General features: G+C 47.7%; 1 protein-coding gene across 1 annotated transcript in view; it reads left to right on the top strand.

Moving 5' to 3' along the window:
* The window catches only part of PDE6A (phosphodiesterase 6A), a 223,790-nt gene that overhangs the window by 162,059 nt on the left and 44,040 nt on the right, over positions 1-17,691 (top strand). The window contains exons 11-15 of the mRNA XM_075342357.1: positions 95-160; positions 2,543-2,689; positions 7,802-7,909; positions 10,247-10,356; positions 11,391-11,478. Of these exons, the coding sequence (XP_075198472.1) occupies positions 95-160; positions 2,543-2,689; positions 7,802-7,909; positions 10,247-10,356; positions 11,391-11,478 (519 nt within the window). The remainder of the gene's footprint in view (positions 1-94; positions 161-2,542; positions 2,690-7,801; positions 7,910-10,246; positions 10,357-11,390; positions 11,479-17,691) is intronic.

Here is a 17,691-nt window from a genome sequence, read left to right as displayed (position 1 = left end):
ATAATATCTATAATTTTTCAAACCTGTTTATATAGGCTTTACTGTAGAATGTAGACATGTTCTACGTGTTAATTATGTTTTTTTATATATATAGAAAACCAATGAATTACTAGATCGACCGCCAGATGAATGTGAAGAAGAGGAACTGTATGAAATATTGGTAAATCAGAAATAACTTTTTTCCCCTAATTTCAGAGTAATAATAGATAAACAGAATCAAACATCCAAATGATCATAATGAAAAAATATCCAATTGTGCTTGTCATTATATAGTAGAAAATTGATTATGTATACTTTTATGGCATTAGCAATGTCACCAAGTTTACGGTACTTAGTGTACTATTGAAAATTCTCAGAAGTATTCTTTATCTGAAGAAGTTATAAATCAAAGTTTAATGAACTTCATGTATATAAATTTAATCCTATAAAAATGGTAAGGAAAATATATGGGCATAAATTGATCTGCATAGAACCGAGTGTTCCATGGCCTATTTCAAATAAATAAGAGGAGACTAACTGAACTTTCCTTCATTAAATAAAAAGGTACAGACTAGTTCTTATTAGGCCCAGAATCAAAGGGATCCTCAATTATTTTAATTCATTAAATTGGAGAGGGCATTATGCATGATTTCCATGTGTACATTACTTTGAGCAGTCTTTCTCTATTCTACACAACCTTTTCTTGTCCAAGGGTCACACTGCCAAATTATACAACTTCCAAGGACCACAAGAAAAATTAAAGGATATCTGACAGTAGGTTTTTGCTATGTAATCTGAGAACAGCATGAGGTAGGGGCTAAGACCCTGATTCCAGTGATTAATCACTTACTGGACTGGGTGTCACTGTTTCAATATGATCAATGTTTCATCAGTTACAGGACATGCTGTCCTCATGACTCCTAGTACAACCACGGCCCCAGCGCTGATTAGCAACTCTCTGTGATTATACAATGTACACAAAAGTCTATGGTGTTAGTGTGGTTTTACACAGCGTTGCTTGATCTGCAGCAGAGAAAACTGTGACTTTATCATAACGTCTGCACCCAGAAAACTAAGTGGTACATCGCTGGAATCAAAATCTCTATCCATTCCTCTTGGTGCTGTCAGTTTACATAGCTAAAATCTGTTGAAAGATTACCTTTAAGGGGGTATTCTTATGTCAGATAATTATAGCAAATTAACAATACCTGCTGTTGCTGTAAGGATGTTTGGTGTTTCTGAGAATAGATAAGATAACCATATGTGTGCTGTTATCTCCATTGTAATTTACAGGCGTTATGGATATGGCAGATCAGTTTTCACAATTCCTTAAACTGAAGGAGCCGCCAGGGGTTCCGCCGAGGGCAACATGAGTAGTCACGCCCCCAACCGTCTCTCTCCATGAAACAGGAATGGGTTAAATACTGACGTTAGCGTGAGGCCTGATCTCAGAAATCGTGTTCTCATTACCATCAGTGTAGCTCCTTCTCCCACTGAATTAAATTCAGGCTCACGGTGTTCTTTCAACATTTGGTCTTTATTCACTTTAAATACTTCTTCTGTTCCAGAGGAAAGGCACAATTTCTTCACCGAGCGAGTCATACACTCCCTCCCGATTCCCACTACCACGGCTGCCAGAGACCCCCGTCGGTTTCCTTAATTACCGGCCCTTCTCCCTGCGGGTTTGGATATTCTGGCCATGCTGATCCCCACTTCAGGAGTCCCATAGCAAACACTACATGGTTTCGGTCCCTAGGACTTATCCCCATGCTTTCTGCGTCCATGCTTTTCCACGCCAGTCCACAAGCCACAGGAGCGGCCTTCTATTCTTCAGGAATCGGTGTCTCTCCAACAAGTCTGCACAACCTTTTTCTCCCTTGTCTTCTTCACTACACCCTCCTAAGCTACACCTCCTCTTTTTTCTACTCTCTGCTGGGCTCATCCACTTCCCCCCAACCGAACTATAAGGGTACTGTGCCACCTTATGGTGGATGGCGAAACTACACCTCAACCCAGCCATTGCATACTGTTCATTATCCGGTGCCCTCTATATCCCTTACATCACCGAGGCCAGGTCGTTGGGGAGATTAATGGGCCTCCTGTCACCCCCTTACAAAACTACAATGGAAAGAGGCACAAACATGCTCAGCTGCTTCTTCTGATGTACCCCTATCTGTTATGTCAAACCTATGACTTATATTAAATTTTGTGGAAGTTCCATAATTGTCCCACATGGCAATACCACATTTGTGAATGGGAAAGCACCTTGTTTTATTAATTATAATGCACACAAATACAAGTCCATTATGGTCATAGAAGTATGAATTTACACTTGTGGTATTTTAGAGGGGGTTAATATATTTTTTCCTGGTGGTCTGGTGTAAAATATCATTTCTCATTGCCCCCCAACATCATTCCCTTACACTTTTACTCTGTATGGAATATACTCTATTTAGGTGAAGTAAACACCCCATATATAATTACTTATTATTGCAAGTATCATTCCTGTGAATACTTGTTTGTATATCTCTGCATCTCCAATAACTTGTTTCTATTCTCCCAGCAAGAAGAACTGCCTGATCCAGAGGAAGCAGACATTTACGAGTTCCACTTCAGTGATCTACCCCAAACAGAGCTATTCCTAGTAAAATGTGCAATTCAGATGTACTATGAGTTAGAAGTGGTTGACAAATTTCATATACCTCAAGAGGTAAGCTGATTGTTAGTGTTGTTACCTGAAGGACCACAGATTCATTGCTTTCCCTCTTCCTGGGCAGCATTAATGCCTCCCAAACTACCATATGAAGTATTCTCCCATCCCACCTCATCCCCGATCTCACCACAGTCTTCCTCCCGACCCTAACCCATCTCTTCAACCTATCACTAACAACTGGTGTATTCCCTTCATGCTTTAAACATGCCTCTGTCGCGGGCGGAGGAGGGGACGCTGCGCTCTCCCACTGCTCGGGTCCGGCTGCCGCGGCTGCTGCTGCTCGGTGGTGGCTCGAGCGGTGGGCCGGATCCCGGGGACTCGAGCGGCGCTCCTCGCCCGGGAGTGAAAAGGGGATTTTGATTGTGGGGGTTTTGATTATTGTCCGTGACGCCACCCACGGTTGTGGTGATTTTGGTGATACCACCGCTGCTCTGGATGGGGATCCCGGGAGCGGTGACAGGGAGCAGCTTGGTTGTTAGTTCTCCCCTCCGTGGGTAGGGGGTTGGTTGTCCCGGGACCCGGTGATGGGGTAGGGATGATGACAGGCGGGTTGCGGGGCCTGATGAGGTGCAGGGTCGCAGGGGCAGCGCTGTGCCGCACGGCACGGTGGCACTCACTCAGCCCAATGATGAGGACACAGTTCACGGTAAAACAAGCGGCTGGATGGACGGGTCCCTCGGACGGCTGCGGTATTGTTGCTCCCGGCAGGTTAGCGGTGACTGTCTTTTCCCTGCACCTACGCTGTCTGTACGGTTCCAATGGGTTCCCACAGGTAACCCGCTCCCCGGCTTGGATATGGGCCGGAGGAGCCCCTTTTGCCCACAGGCGCTGGCCCTGAGAAACGGTTGCCTTGGCGGGGGCGGTGTCTCCCTCACTCGGTTGGACTGTTGCCTTCTGTCGGGACTTGACTGTTTGGAAACCCAGGAGGTCCCCTGTGAAGATGTAATTTACCCTCTAACTGTATATGCTGTGGTACTATGTCATGATATGTATATTTCCCTAGTTGTATTAGTTGTAATTCATGTATTTTCTTGGGGGAGCTACTGGCCTCAATGTGTCTCTCTCATACAATTGTAATCTTGGCATCTAATGTGATTATGTAAATAGCCTGTCATCTTCTATCCAGAGTTGTGTATCTAGTCTGTAATTGCATTGCCAGTGAAGGAATAGTCTTTGCTCTGCACAGCAGGGGATCCCTTCATCTACTGTGGCTGGCAGACATATCGGAGCCCTGTGATGGACCAAACCATTGATGATAGGATGTGTGACCCCCACCCCCTGAACATGGTGGGCTGGTCAAGGAGCCCAGACAATGCATTTCCCTTTTTGTAACTTCAGAGTGAGCTGAAACTTGGAAAGAGAAGGAGCCCCAGCCTGCGTGGCTGTGGACACGGACAGAGCTAGGCCTGTGTGGCGGCCCGTGGGATTGTGTGGAACTCTTTGGACTACTGTAAGGACGATTGCTTTGTTATCCGGTCCGAGGATTGTCGGGAAGGGCCCCCGAATCTGTTTTATGTGGACTTATCGTGTGCTGTTCCAGTGTTCTTGTGAATAAACCTGTTGGATCGTCCCTCGGCCTCGTCCATCCTTTGCTCTGTTGTATACTCCCATCACATCCCCTTCACTAACGGATTCGGCAAATTCACGGCGACTCCTAGCCTTGCTGGGGTCCGAAAAGCCCCTGCCACTGGTGCTGGCTTATCTTTGCGTACCGGTCCGGTACCGCCGGGCCACCACCCGTCCACGGTCCTTACGGTAGACTCCAATCGGCCACTCCTGCAGACGGTCACCACCGTCTGCCAACCTTGCTGTCTCGCCCGGGCCACACACCCGGACACTGTCAGTCAGTTGCTCTGTTACTGTACTTTCCTCCTTCCTCTGTCACTGTCCAAACTGCACTCCTCCACTTCCTCAACTCAACTGTCTGTTTTCCCGCCTCCAGGACTGTGAACTCTTCGGTGGGCGGGACCAACCGCCTGGCCCACCCCCTGGTGTGAACATCAGCCCCTGGAGGAGGGCAACAAGGGTTTTGTGTCTGACTTCGATGTGCCTGCTGGGAGTGTGGGGTGTTGTGGTGTTGTTCTCTGTGGCCCCTGGCTTGTCCAGGGCGCCACACCTCCATCCCACCCATCCTCAAAAAGCCCTCCCTTGACCCATTCTCTGTGTCAAACTATTGCCCCCATATCACTCCTCCCCTATGCCTCAAAACTACTGGAACAGCATGTCCATCTTGAACTGTCCTCACACCTCTCTTCCTGCTCTCTCTTTGACCAGTTACAATCTGGCTTCTGACCCCATCATTTTACTGGAACTGCCCTGACCAAAGTCACTAACGACCTACTCACAGCAAAAGCCAAGCGACACTACTCTGTCCTCCTCCTCCTGGACCTGTCCTCTGCCTTTGACACAGTAGATCACTTCATTCTACTACAAATTCTCTCGTCTCTGGGCATCACAGACTTGGCACTATCTTGGATCTCCTCATACTTAACCAACCGAACTTTCAGCGTCTCCCACTCTCACACCACTTCCTCATCTCGCCCCCTATCTGTCGGGGTCCCCCAAGGTTCAGTTCTTGGACCCCTGCTGTTCTCCATCTCCACCTTTGGCCTGGGATAGCTCATAGAGTCCCACGGCTTTCAGTGTCATCTCTACGCTGATGATACGCAGATCTACCTCTCTGGACCTGACATCACCTCCCTACTAACCAGAATCCCACAATGTCTGTCTGCTATTTCATCCTTTTTCTCTGCTCGATTCCCAAAACTGAACATGGACAAAACAGAATTCATTGTCTTTTCTTTTTCTCACTCAACCCTCCCACCTGACATATCCATCAATGTCAATGGCTGCTCACTTTCCCCAGTGCCATGTGCTCGCTGTCTGGGAGTAATACTGGACTCTGATCTCTCTTTCAAGCCACACATCCAAGCCCTCTTCACCTCCTGCCGCCTCCAACTCAAAAATATTTCCCGGATCTGTACATTCCTTTCCAAGAAGCTGCAAAAACCCTAGTACATGCCCTTATTATCTCCCGCCAGGATTATTGCAACCTCCTGCTCTGTGGCCTCCCGTCTAACAGTCTCGCACCCCTACAATCTCTTCTAAACTATGCTGCCCGGCTAATCCACCTGTCCCCCCACTACTCCCCGACCTCTCCTCTCTGCCAATCCCTTCACTGGCTTCCCATTGCCCAACGACTCCAGTTTAAAACACTAACCATGACATACAAAGCCATCCACAACCTGTCTCCTCCCTACATCTGTGACCTAGTCTCCCGATACTTACCTGCACGTAACCTTCGATCCTCACAAGATCTCCTTCTCTACTCCCCTCTCATCTCCTCTTCCCACCATTGCATCCAAGATTTCTCCCGTACCTCCCCCATACTCTGGAATGCTCTGCCACAACACATCAGACTCTGACCTACCTTGACAAGCTTCAAAAGGAACCTGAAGACCCACCTCTTCCGACAAGCCTACAACCTGCTGTAACCCTCAATCTGATATAGCGCCACACAACCAGTTCTACCCTAACCTACTGTATTCTCACCTATCCCTTGTAGACTGTGAGCCCTCGCGGGCAGGGACCTCTATCCTCCTGTACCAGTCTGTGCCTTGTATTGTTTATAAATATTGTACTTGTGTGTCTTGGCAGGCCTTATATAGGCTTAGTTAGAAGATCACATGGGAGCACATCAGGCTACTTGCAATGTTCAATGCGGAGCACGAGAGAGTTTAGCGGACCAGGATGAAGGGGGCAGATACCTGACCTGGGACAGATGTGTAACACATGCAAGTTTGGTTATTTAAATCCCCATGTGACACTTGTAATTTGCTGTTGTATTGTATATACAGTACAGACCAAAAGATTGAACACACCTTCTCATTCAAAGAGTTTTCTTTATTTTCAGGACTCTGAAAAGTGTAGATTCACATTGGAGGCATCAAAACTATGAATTAAAACATGTGGAATGAAATACTTAAAAAATTGTGAAACAACTGAAGTGCTTAGCACTTGTTGGCCCTTATGCCTTCACTCTGCGGTCCAGCTCACCCCAAACCATCTCGATTGGGTTCAGGTCTGGTGACTGTTGAGACCAGGTCATCTGGCATAGCACCCCATCACTCTCCTTCTTAGTCAAATAGCCCTTACACAGCCTGGAGGTGTGTTTGGGGTCATTGTCCTGTTGAAAAATAAATGATGGTCCAACTAAATGCAAACCAGATAGAATAGCATGCTGCTGCAAGATGCTGTGGTAGGCATGCTGGTTCTGTATGCCTTCAATTTTGAATAAATCCCCAACAGTGTCAGCAGCAAAGCACACCCACACCATCACACCTCCTCCTCCATGCTTCACGGTGGGAACCAGGCATGTAGAGTCCATCCGTTCACTTTTTCTACAAAGACACGGTGGTTGGATCCAAAGATCTCAAATTTGGACTCATCAGACGAAAGCACAGATTTCCACTGGTCTAATGTCCATTCCTTGTGTTCTCTAGCCCAAACAAGTCTCTTCTGCTTGTTGCCTGTCCTTTGCAGTAGTTTCCTAGCAGCTATTTTACCATGAAGGCCTGCTGCACAAAGTCTCCTCTTAACAGTTGTTGTAGAGATGTGAAGGTGTGTCCAAACTTTTGGTCTGCACTGTACATGTAGGTGCACCATTTTTATTCTTACCCAACTTTATTCTTTGTTTAATTCCTGAATACCCTTCAGGATTTAACCACTGGACTGTCTGTTGCCCAATGTTTATACCTGACCCTCTGGGCTTGCAGCAGACTATGCTTTTAGTATCCTATATTGTCTTTGTTCTCACTTTTCCGGTTCTTACGCAGCTTGCTGACACCCCTTTATTCAACTCTTTTCATCAAGCAACTCTGTGACTGCACAAAAGGAGTTTCTGAAATGAAGGTCACATGGCTACATATGTGTAAAAAATTTAACATCTGGGTATCATTGGGACCTACCAATTGCAGTGGCTCTCACTAAGTCTGCCTATGGTAGCCTAATTGAGTTGATATAAAACAGTTCTAAAATATAATGATAAAAGTTTCTTCTCATGAGTCTGAATATTACATAAAAAAAAATCACAAATTCTGTTTCATACAGGTTTTAGTGAGATTCCTATTCTCAGTAAGCAAAGGGTACAGAAAAATCACCTATCACAACTGGCGGCATGGCTTCAACGTGGGACAAACCATGTTCACCCTGCTCATGGTAAGGAAGGTGTTATACTTTATGTAGAACAATTAGTAACAATTTGAAAGTCTTTATATGGATTTTACTCTATAACTACCGTATATCATATATCTTAGAAATGAATGACTAGACAGTAGCACCCTTGTGGACTCTCAAGAAAACTATGCAGAAGCAGCATAGTACATACAAACTACACTGTTCAACTCACAGAAAAGACAAAACTGAAAATTGTAGCGCACCTGCAATATATCTAATATATAAAGTTGAGTGTATGTATGTATGTGTGTACCTATGTATGTATGTGTGTATGTATATATGTGTGTGTGTGTGTGTATGTCCGCTAAAGGAATCCGCACCGTCACAGTTACAATCACAAAATTTTGCACAGCCACTTCATGTGACGCAAGGAACCTCATAGACTATGTTTTGAGGGGAAAGTTTAACCCTGCGCTCTATAGTTATTCGCCAAAAAACCTACTTACATTAAAATCAATGGCGCTGGAAGCTACAGGTCATTAATAGGAGCTGTGATTGGTTGCTATATAAACGAAGGATATTCTTAGTATAAGAAGCTTATTTGTGAGGTAATCTGATATCGGTAGAGAAACGGATAGAGAGACAGATGGGGAGATACAGAGACAGACAGACAGACAGAGAAATAGAGAGAGACAGACAGAGAAGCAGAGACATAGAGACAGACAGAGAGGTGGATAGAGACAGACATAGAGAGAGAGAGAGACAGATACAGGCAAACAGGGAGAGAGACAGAGAGACAGATAGAGAAACAGACAGAGAGACAGACAGAGAAACAGAGAGAGAGATAGAAAGACAGAGAGACAGACAGAGACCGAGAAAGAGACAAAGAGAGACAAAGAGAGATTCAGACAGGGAGAGAGACAGATGGAGAGAGAGACCGACAGAGAGAGAAAGACAGAGAGATGGATAGAAAGAGAGACACAGAGAGAGAGAGAGACAAAAAGACAAACAGAGAGAAACAGAGAGACAAATAGAGAGATAGAGGCAGACAGGGAGAGACACAGAGACCGAAAAAGACATACAGAGAGAGAGGCAGGCAGAAAAATAGACAGAGACAGAAGAGAGAGAGAAACAGACAGAGAGGGAGACAAACAGAGAGCGATGGATAGAGAGAGACAGTTACTATCCTAGGCAACGCCAGGTACTACAGCTACTATATATATGTGTATATATATATATATATATATATATATATCTATAGTACAGACTAAAATTTTGGACACACCTCCTCATTCAAAGAGTGTTCTTTATTTTCATGACTCTAGAAATTGTAGATTCACATTGAAGGCATCAAAACTATGAATTAAAACATGTGGAAGGAAATACTTAAAAGAGTGTGAAACAACTGAAAATATGTCTTATATTCTAGGTTCTTCAAAGTAGCCACCTTTTGCTTTGATTACTGCTTTGCACACTCTTGGCTTCTCTTGATGAGCTTCAAGAGGTAGTCACCGGCAATGGTTTTCCAACAGTCTTGAAAGAGTTCCCAGAGATGCTTAGCACTTGTTGGCGCTTTTGCCTTCACTCTGTGGTCCAGCTCTCTCCAAATCATCTCGATTGGGTCCAGGTCTGGTGACTGTGGAGACCAGGTCATCTGGTCACCCCATCACTCTCCTTCTTAGTCAAATAGCCCTTACACAGCCTGGAGGTGTGTTTGGGGTCATTGTCCTGTTGAAAAATAAATGATGGTCCAACTAAACGCAAACCGGATGGAATAGCACGCCGCTGCAAGATGCTGTGGTAGGCATGCTGGTTCAGTATGCCTTCAATTTTGATTAAATCCCCAACAGTATCACCAGCAAAGCACCCCCACACCATCACACCTCCTCCGCCATGCTTCACGGTGGGAACCAGGCATGTAGAGTCCATCCGTTCACCTTTTCTACAAAAACATGGTGGTTGGATCCAAAGATCTCAAATATGGACTCATCAGACCAAAGCACAGATTTCCGCTGGTCTAATGTCCATTCCTTGCGTTCTTTAGCCCGAACAAGTCTCTTCTGCTTGTTAACTGTCCTTAGTAGTGCTTTCCTAGCAGCTATTTTACCATGAAGGCCTGCTGCACAAAGTCTCTTCTTAATAGTTGTTCTAAAGATCTAGAGATCTGAAGGTGTGTCCACTTTTGGTCTGTATGGTATATATATATATATATATATATATATGTATATATATATAAAATATATATATATATATATATATATATATATATATATATATATATATATAAAATATATATATATATATATATATATATATATATATATATATATAAGCCTTTACTTCTTCTACAGGAATAGTTACATTTTTCTTCTTTTTCAGACCGGAAACTTGAAACGTTATTATACGGACCTGGAGGCCATGGCAATGGTGACTGCTGCTTTCTGCCATGATATTGACCACCGAGGCACTAACAATCTGTACCAGATGAAGTACGTTTTTTCTCACACCATCTATAGATGTGTTGTTTTATACATTGGCTATTAGACATTTCTCTCTAAATGTAGCCCTTTTTGTTGATATCATTTGCACCTTCAGTTCCACCATATTGGAAATTCAGAGTCACTGACTACCTCTCTGTTTTACATCACATCAACACATTTTAGAAAGCCAGCACTTCTTGGTTAATCACATATTACGTATTGCAGGACGATGGTTGATAGAGCTTAAGCAACTGGTGCCTTGTCTAAAAAAAGGCAGTGTTAATTGAAAGCTGAAAGGTGGTTATTGAAAGGGACAGAGGTGCGTGTTGTATAACAGCAATTGCTAGATACTGCCTAGTCATTCTAAGGTCAAAGGCCAACTTAAAGGGAATCTGTCAGCAGGTTTTTGCCCATCTGAGAGCAGCATGATATAGGCAAAGAGAACCTGAAACAATGTATCGCTTAGATTACTGGAGGCAGCCATTTTTAGCTTTAGTCATGTAACAGAGTCCAGAGGGCTGCCCCCACCCACACCAGGCTCTGTATAGAGATTGTACATTGACAGTGAGGAGTGAATCAAAGGGGGCGTGCTGGACTGCCGTGCTTGTGATTGTGTAGTCCGAACAATGATAAGGGTCCTGTTGCTTAAACAAACAAATAAGCAACAGATTGGACTATGACAAGACAGGCAGCCCTGAATTTTCTCTGTTAACCCTTGCAGCATTGTGGCTTCAGCTTACAAAGCAAGAACCTGCTGACAGATTCCCTTTAAGGTTCTAGTCTGTGCTATGGACTGTGGACATTTCATACAGGTCATCCTCACCAATTAAGTTGAAAAATTTTAAATAAAATGTATGATACTAACTTACCTGGTTCTTACCAATCTACAGTTTAGCATTTGGCTCAGTATATTGCCAGATTGCAATTGACATATCAATGCATAATGCATGTAGAGTAATATATTTACTATAAATTTACCTTCCCTTCCTCATATAATGGATTGCTATGTAAGCTTAGAGCCCTATTTTATCTGTTCTTTTTAGATCAGGACATCCATTAGCAAAACTTCATGGATCATCTATCCTAGAAAGACATCATTTGGAATTCAGCAAGACACTACTTAAAGATGAGGTAACGTTACTTGCTGACATTTCATTTTTCCATAGGTTGCCATGGTTACATAATAAATATATGCTTGAATGGTAAACTATCTAAGATGAGCCATCTTTGTATTTGCTGCACATCTAGAGAGGTAGCCGCTGTAGCCCATGTGCGGGAAGTAGTAAAGATGGAGTCTGCTGGTATGGATCTGCATAATTTGGGGATCGTACTTAAAACTTTGCCACGTTTAGCCATGTTTTTGAAACCTCTGTCAATGTCATTTGTGAATACCATCCAGTCTGATGCTGGTTATTTGTTATGTCTTTCCAAGTTTAACTACCACTGATGTTAACGATAATGGTCACTCCTGCTTTCTTGCTCGTTCCTTTCACCACTCTGTCTTTATCTTATGATTTCTCTTTCTAAATCTTCCACAGTAGATTGTCACCTCACAATCCACCCATGACATCTGCCTGGGACCACAGACTCAGGATGACTGTCACAGACAGACTAGAGGCTAGCTGCCCATTCAGCAGAATACCGAGAATCCCAAAACCCTTTAACCCCTGTACAGGGATCTGGAATTACCACAAGGTCTAGGAGATCGCTGCCTATGTAAAGGCTGCAATCCAAAAAAGAGTAGTCATCAGGCAGGGTCCAAACCAGGAGGTACAAAAAGGGACAAAATCGGCAGGCAAGAGTGTAGTTAGGATATCAGGCTAAGGTCAAACCAGAGATGGCAGCGAAGAACAAAACACAACAGGCAGGAGAGTCATCATTGAACAGGCAAAGGTCAAAAACACAGGGATCAAAGGTCAAGAGCAGGGTGTGAACCAGAGGCACAGCAGTATACTGCAAGACTATATCTTTTGGCGACCAGCAGACAGGAAGAGGAATAGAAGGTTGTGGTGCCTTCCCATTGACTGTGTCTGAAAGGTGGTAACTTCAGCTGGAAGGCACATGCAACCACAGTCAACCAGTGGTACTGCAGTGTTACATCTCGTGGCTCTCCTGAGGCAAGGACTGAGGCAGTCTCCCATTCCTTGCCTGCCACGAGCACTCCTGCTCAGCAGCGCCGAAGGTCTGCCAGACTGCGCAGTGTGCAGGAGATACCTTCTCAGAGAGGCAGCAGAAGGGTGACGCCTAGTGGTTCTCCTGTTACAATGAGTGAAGCGGTCTCCCATTCCTGGCCTGCCGCAGACTCTCCTGCTCAGCGGCCCCGAAGGTCTGCGAGGCTGCGCAATGTGCAGAGGTTTACTGCTCAGGGAAGCAGTGAGATTCCCGTTATCTCTGCACATTGTGAGACCGAGGATCCCGCCTCTATTTCCCAGAGGCAGGAGGGTGAGCATGTGCAATGCGTGGTGGGTCCTGATTCGCTCACTGACGTCACACGGCTTGATGACAAGGCTGGTGACGTGGTGAATCCTGACTGGCCAGGCTGGGACGTATTGTACCCTGATTGGGTCAAGTCCGTCATCTCCGCCTCGCGCCCGCCCTCGGGTGGAGCTGCACCGCCTTAAAAGCTCCCCCTGCCATCATGGCGGCGCGCGACCGTCCTTCTATGTTTGGATGTCTGGCAGCGTGCTGCCACGCCACTGCTCAGGCATTACTGTCTCTTGTGGGCTTGGCCCTTGCTGCTCCGGCAGTAGCTCGTTTGCAGGCCGTGTTCCTGCCTTGCTGCTCCGGCAGTACCCCCGTCAACAGGCCGTGTTCCTGTCCCAGGTGAGCTCCTCAAGTCTCCATTGGACTCACCTGGTTATTGAAAGCACACGTGCGTGGGCACCTCTGTGCTACCCTCATGCCATATTCTCATGACTTCAACTGGCACACGTGCGTGTGCACCTCTGTGCTTCCCCGTGCAACAGGTACACCGAGCTGTGAGATCTGTGCCATACAACCCTCACGGGTTAGGGCAGATCGGTGTACATAGATCGTCTGTGACATTCCAGACGATCGCTAGCAGCAACCCGCTCACTCTTCACCCACCATAGCGGCGGTCCCTTACACCGCACAGTGGACCTTGACCGGCGGAAGCAGTCCATTTCCCATCTTGGCACGCTTCCCCGGGTCCCCCTCGTAACATTACGGTCGCGCCCAAAGGTCTGGCTATGGCTGAAGAGCAGCAGCAGTTGCTGCGTTATGTGTAGCAGTTGGAGTCACGATTGGCAGCAGTGGAGCAGTCTTCCTCCGATAAGACTACTCTGACGACAGTCGCCACCCAGGCGGCTACCCAGGCTGTGCTATTGGGCGGAAGGTCTCCTCGCCTTGCGCTTCCAGAGCGCTTTAGCGGCAACAGCTCTGAGTGCCGTGGTTTTATAAACCAGGTTACCACCTACTTAGAGCTGTCCGCGACTCTTTACGCTACCGAGAAGGCGAAGGTAGCCTTCGTCCAGTCCCTGCTCACAGGGAGAGCGCTGAAGTGGTCCACGCCGTTGTGGGAGCGCGGAGATCGTGTGGTGAATAACTTAGCAGCTTATCTTGGGGCCATGAGAATGGTGTTCCTCGGGCCTCAAGTCACCCACGATTCCGCGCTGCGCCTCCTACGACTTCGGCAAGGGTCTGCTTCAGTCGGGGACTTTGCTGTACACTTTAGGACACTGGCCGCAGAGCTGGACTGGCCGGATAAGGTCCTTGTCCCTGTGTTTTGGGAGGGCCTGGCAGGGTTTGTCAAAGACGCACTGGCCACACGTGAGGTGCCTGCCACTTTAGAGTCCTTGATTCAGGTTGCCTCTCGCATAGACATCCGCCAGGCGGAGCGAAGGCTCGAGGTCTCTTCAGCACCCACGTCTTCTCGGCCTAAAAAGCGTCTGACTCCCGTCTTCCATCAGACAGGTCCCCCAGCCAGTCCTGTAGGTGACTCCGTGGAGTCAATGGAGGTGTCCAAGGTGGTCTCCTCTGCCCCAGGTTCTCGGTCTTGTGTCATCTGCTTTTCCTGTGGGCAGAGGGGACACATAGCTACCCTATGTCCCAAACCGTCGGGAAAAGACAGCGTCTAGTTTCTATCAGAGGGGGGACTCTAGACGCTACTTCTCCCTCTAGGTTGACTATCAGCGCCCAGTTGCAGTTCGGCACTACTCTCTTCTCTGCCCTGGCTTGCTTGGACTCAGGCGCTGAAGGCAATTTCATCTCGACCTCCCTGGCAACCCGATACTCAGTTCCCCTGGTTCTGTTGCCCAAGCCACTCAGGGTCCGGGTAGTCGACGGGTCCATACTACTCGATCCTATCACCCAGATCACCATCCCTCTCAGGATGGATGTACCACCGGGACACCATGAGCAGGTGTCCTTCCTGGTGCTTCCAGGGGGGACGGATGAGATCCTACTGGGCCTTCCCTGGTTGAGACAGCATGCTCCTATACTCAACTGGGCAACAGGGGAGATCTCATCCTGGGCAGGATCCTGTAGAGAGCACCTCGTGACTACCGAACCACCCGCTACCATTAGGTCGGTTGGGTCCTCAGGGAATACTGAGGGGCCGGGTTTACCAACACCTTATGAGGCCTACAGGGATGTCTTTTCCAAAAGGGCCGCAGATACTCTTCCTCCCCACCGGCCATATGATTGCCGAATAGACCTGAAGCCAGGCTCCGAGCCCCCTAGGGGCAGAGTGTATCCACTCTCTGCTCCAGAGACGGAGGCTATGTCCAAATATATTCAGGACAGCCTGGCGAAGGGGTTCATTCGCAAGTCTATTTCACCGGCTGGTGCAGGGTTCTTTTTTGTGCAGAAGAAGGAAGGGGATCTGCGCCCCTGTATCGATTACAGGGGATTAAATGCAATCACAATCAAGAACAAATACCCTTTGCCCCTCATTACTGAGCTATTTGATCGATTCCGCGGGGCAAAGGTCTTCACAAAGCTGGATCTACGCGGGGCGTATAATCTAGTGCGAGTCCGAAAGGGCGATGAGTGGAAGACCGCCTTTAACACCAGGGACGGTCACTACGAGTATCTAGTAATGCCCTTCGGACTCTGCAATGCCCCCGCCGTATTTCAAGACTTTGTGAATGACATTTTCCGGGATTTGTATCTTTCCGTGGTTGCATACCTGGATGACATTCTTATCTTCTCCCCCGATCTTACCACCCATCGGAGGGATGTCATCCGAGTACTTAAGAGGCTCCGCACCCATTAGTTATATGCTAAGCTGGAAAAGTGCGTTTTTGAACAGGAATCCTTGCCGTTCCTGGGGTACATAGTGTCCAGTCAGGGGTTAGCAATGGATCCGGGGAAGTTGGAGATAGTGATGAACTGGCCTGAGCCCAGCTCGCTGAAGGCGATCCAGCGATTCTTGGGGTTTATCAATTATTATCGCCAGTTCATTCCCAACTTCTCGACGGTGGCAGCACCCATCATTGCCCTTACCCGCAAGGGCGCTAATCCCAAAGCATGGACACGGGAAACGGTAGAGGCATTTCACACTCTCAAAACTCACTTCTCCAGAGCTCCCATCCTTCATCGTCCAGACATCTCCAAACCCTTCCTACTGGAGGTAGACGCCTCTTCGGTCGGTGCAGGTGCAGTCCTGTACCAGAAAAACGAACGAGGAAGGAAACATCCGTGTTTCTTTTTCTCCAAGACCTTTTCTCCGGCCGAGAGGAACTACTCCATAGGGGATAGGGAGTTACTGGCGATGAAACTAGCATTCCAGGAATGGCGGCATCTCCTGGAGGGTGCGAAGCATCCATTTGAGGTTTTTTCTGACCACAAAAACCTCACATACCTCCAGACAGCACAACGCCTGAACCCAAGGCAGGCCCGTTGGTCTTTATTCTTCTCCCGGTTCCGCTTTATTATCCGCCACCTGGCCGGTGAGAAGAACGTATGGGCCGATGCCTTGTCACGTTGTATGGTTGTGTTGGAGGAGGACGAGGAGGAGCCTCGTCTTATACTACCCCCGGACAGCTTGAGGATGGTCACTCCCACTTCTTTGGACCAGGTGCCACCAGGCAAAACCCTCGTTCCCCCTGAACTACGGAACGAGGTGCTATCGTGGGCCCATGCCTCCAAGGTCGGGGGTCACTTCGGGGTCAAAAGGACCAGAGACCTGGTGACCAGGCATTATTGGTGGCCGAGACTACCCCAGGACATACAGGAATATGTGGGAGCCTGTATGTCGTGTGCTCGGAATAAGCCGTCCCGGCAGAGACCGGCAGGTCTTCTTCACCCACTGCCAGTGCCGGATCGTCCCTGGGAAGTGGTGGGGATGGACTTCCTGGGAGATCTGCCCAAGTCAGCAGGGCACAGGGTCGTATGGGTCATCACGGACCACTTCTCTAAAATGGTCCACTTGGTGCCTCTCCCACGACTCCCGACGTCACGTGCTCTCGCCACCTTGTTCATTCGGCATGTATTTAGGTTGCATGGCATGCCTGACAAGGTGGTGAGCGACCGGGGTCCCCAGTTCGCGTCTCGCTTCTGGAGAGAGCTCTGTAAGCTCCTGCAGATAGAGCTGAACATCTCCGCATACCATCCCGAGACCAATGGACTAGTGGAGAGGACTAATCAGACCTTGGTAACTTACCTCCGCCATTTTATATCCGCGCACCACGACAACTGGGCTAACCTCCTTCCTTGGGCCGAATTTGCCATTAACAATTCGGTCCATGAATCCTCTGGCCAGACTCCGTTCCTACTCAATAACGGACAACATCCCAGAATCCCGGTTCCGATGCCAATTACGTCACCCGATACTAGAGTGGAGGATTGGGCGACCAAGGCCCGGGAGATCTGGGATGACACCCAAAAGGCTCTTAAAAGGGCTAAAGACCGGATGGTGACAACGGCTGATGTTCGCCGCCGCCCTGCACCATCCTTCGCCCCTGGTGACCTAGTATGGCTGTCCTCTAAGAATGTTAACCTACGGGTACAGGCAGCCAAATTCGCCCCTAGGTATCTGGGTCCGTTTAAAGTACTACAGCAGGTAAACCCAGTGGCATATCGACTCCAGCTCCCTCCACGCTGGGCTATAGCCAACACCTTTCACGTGTCCCTCCTGAAACCCGTACGACTTAATAAATTCTCGGGGTCCCTGCCGGCTCAAACCGACTCCCCGTCCGACGACCCTGAGGTGGCAAAACTTGCGGAGACAAAAGTCATACAGGGCAAGAGGTACTACCTCGTGGAGTGGGCCGGCCGTGACCCGGAGCATAGATCCTGGGAGTTGGAGGATCATATCCGCGCCCCGGGTTTGATAGCGGCCTTCGAGCACGGACAGGGGGGGGGGCCTAGACAGGGGGGTAA

This window comes from Anomaloglossus baeobatrachus, chromosome 4 (assembly GCF_048569485.1).
Source record: "Anomaloglossus baeobatrachus isolate aAnoBae1 chromosome 4, aAnoBae1.hap1, whole genome shotgun sequence".
NCBI classification, from domain to species: Eukaryota; Metazoa; Chordata; class Amphibia; order Anura; family Aromobatidae; genus Anomaloglossus; species Anomaloglossus baeobatrachus.
Note: the sequence above shows the minus strand (reverse complement) of the source record. Positions and strands in the feature narration are given on the sequence as shown.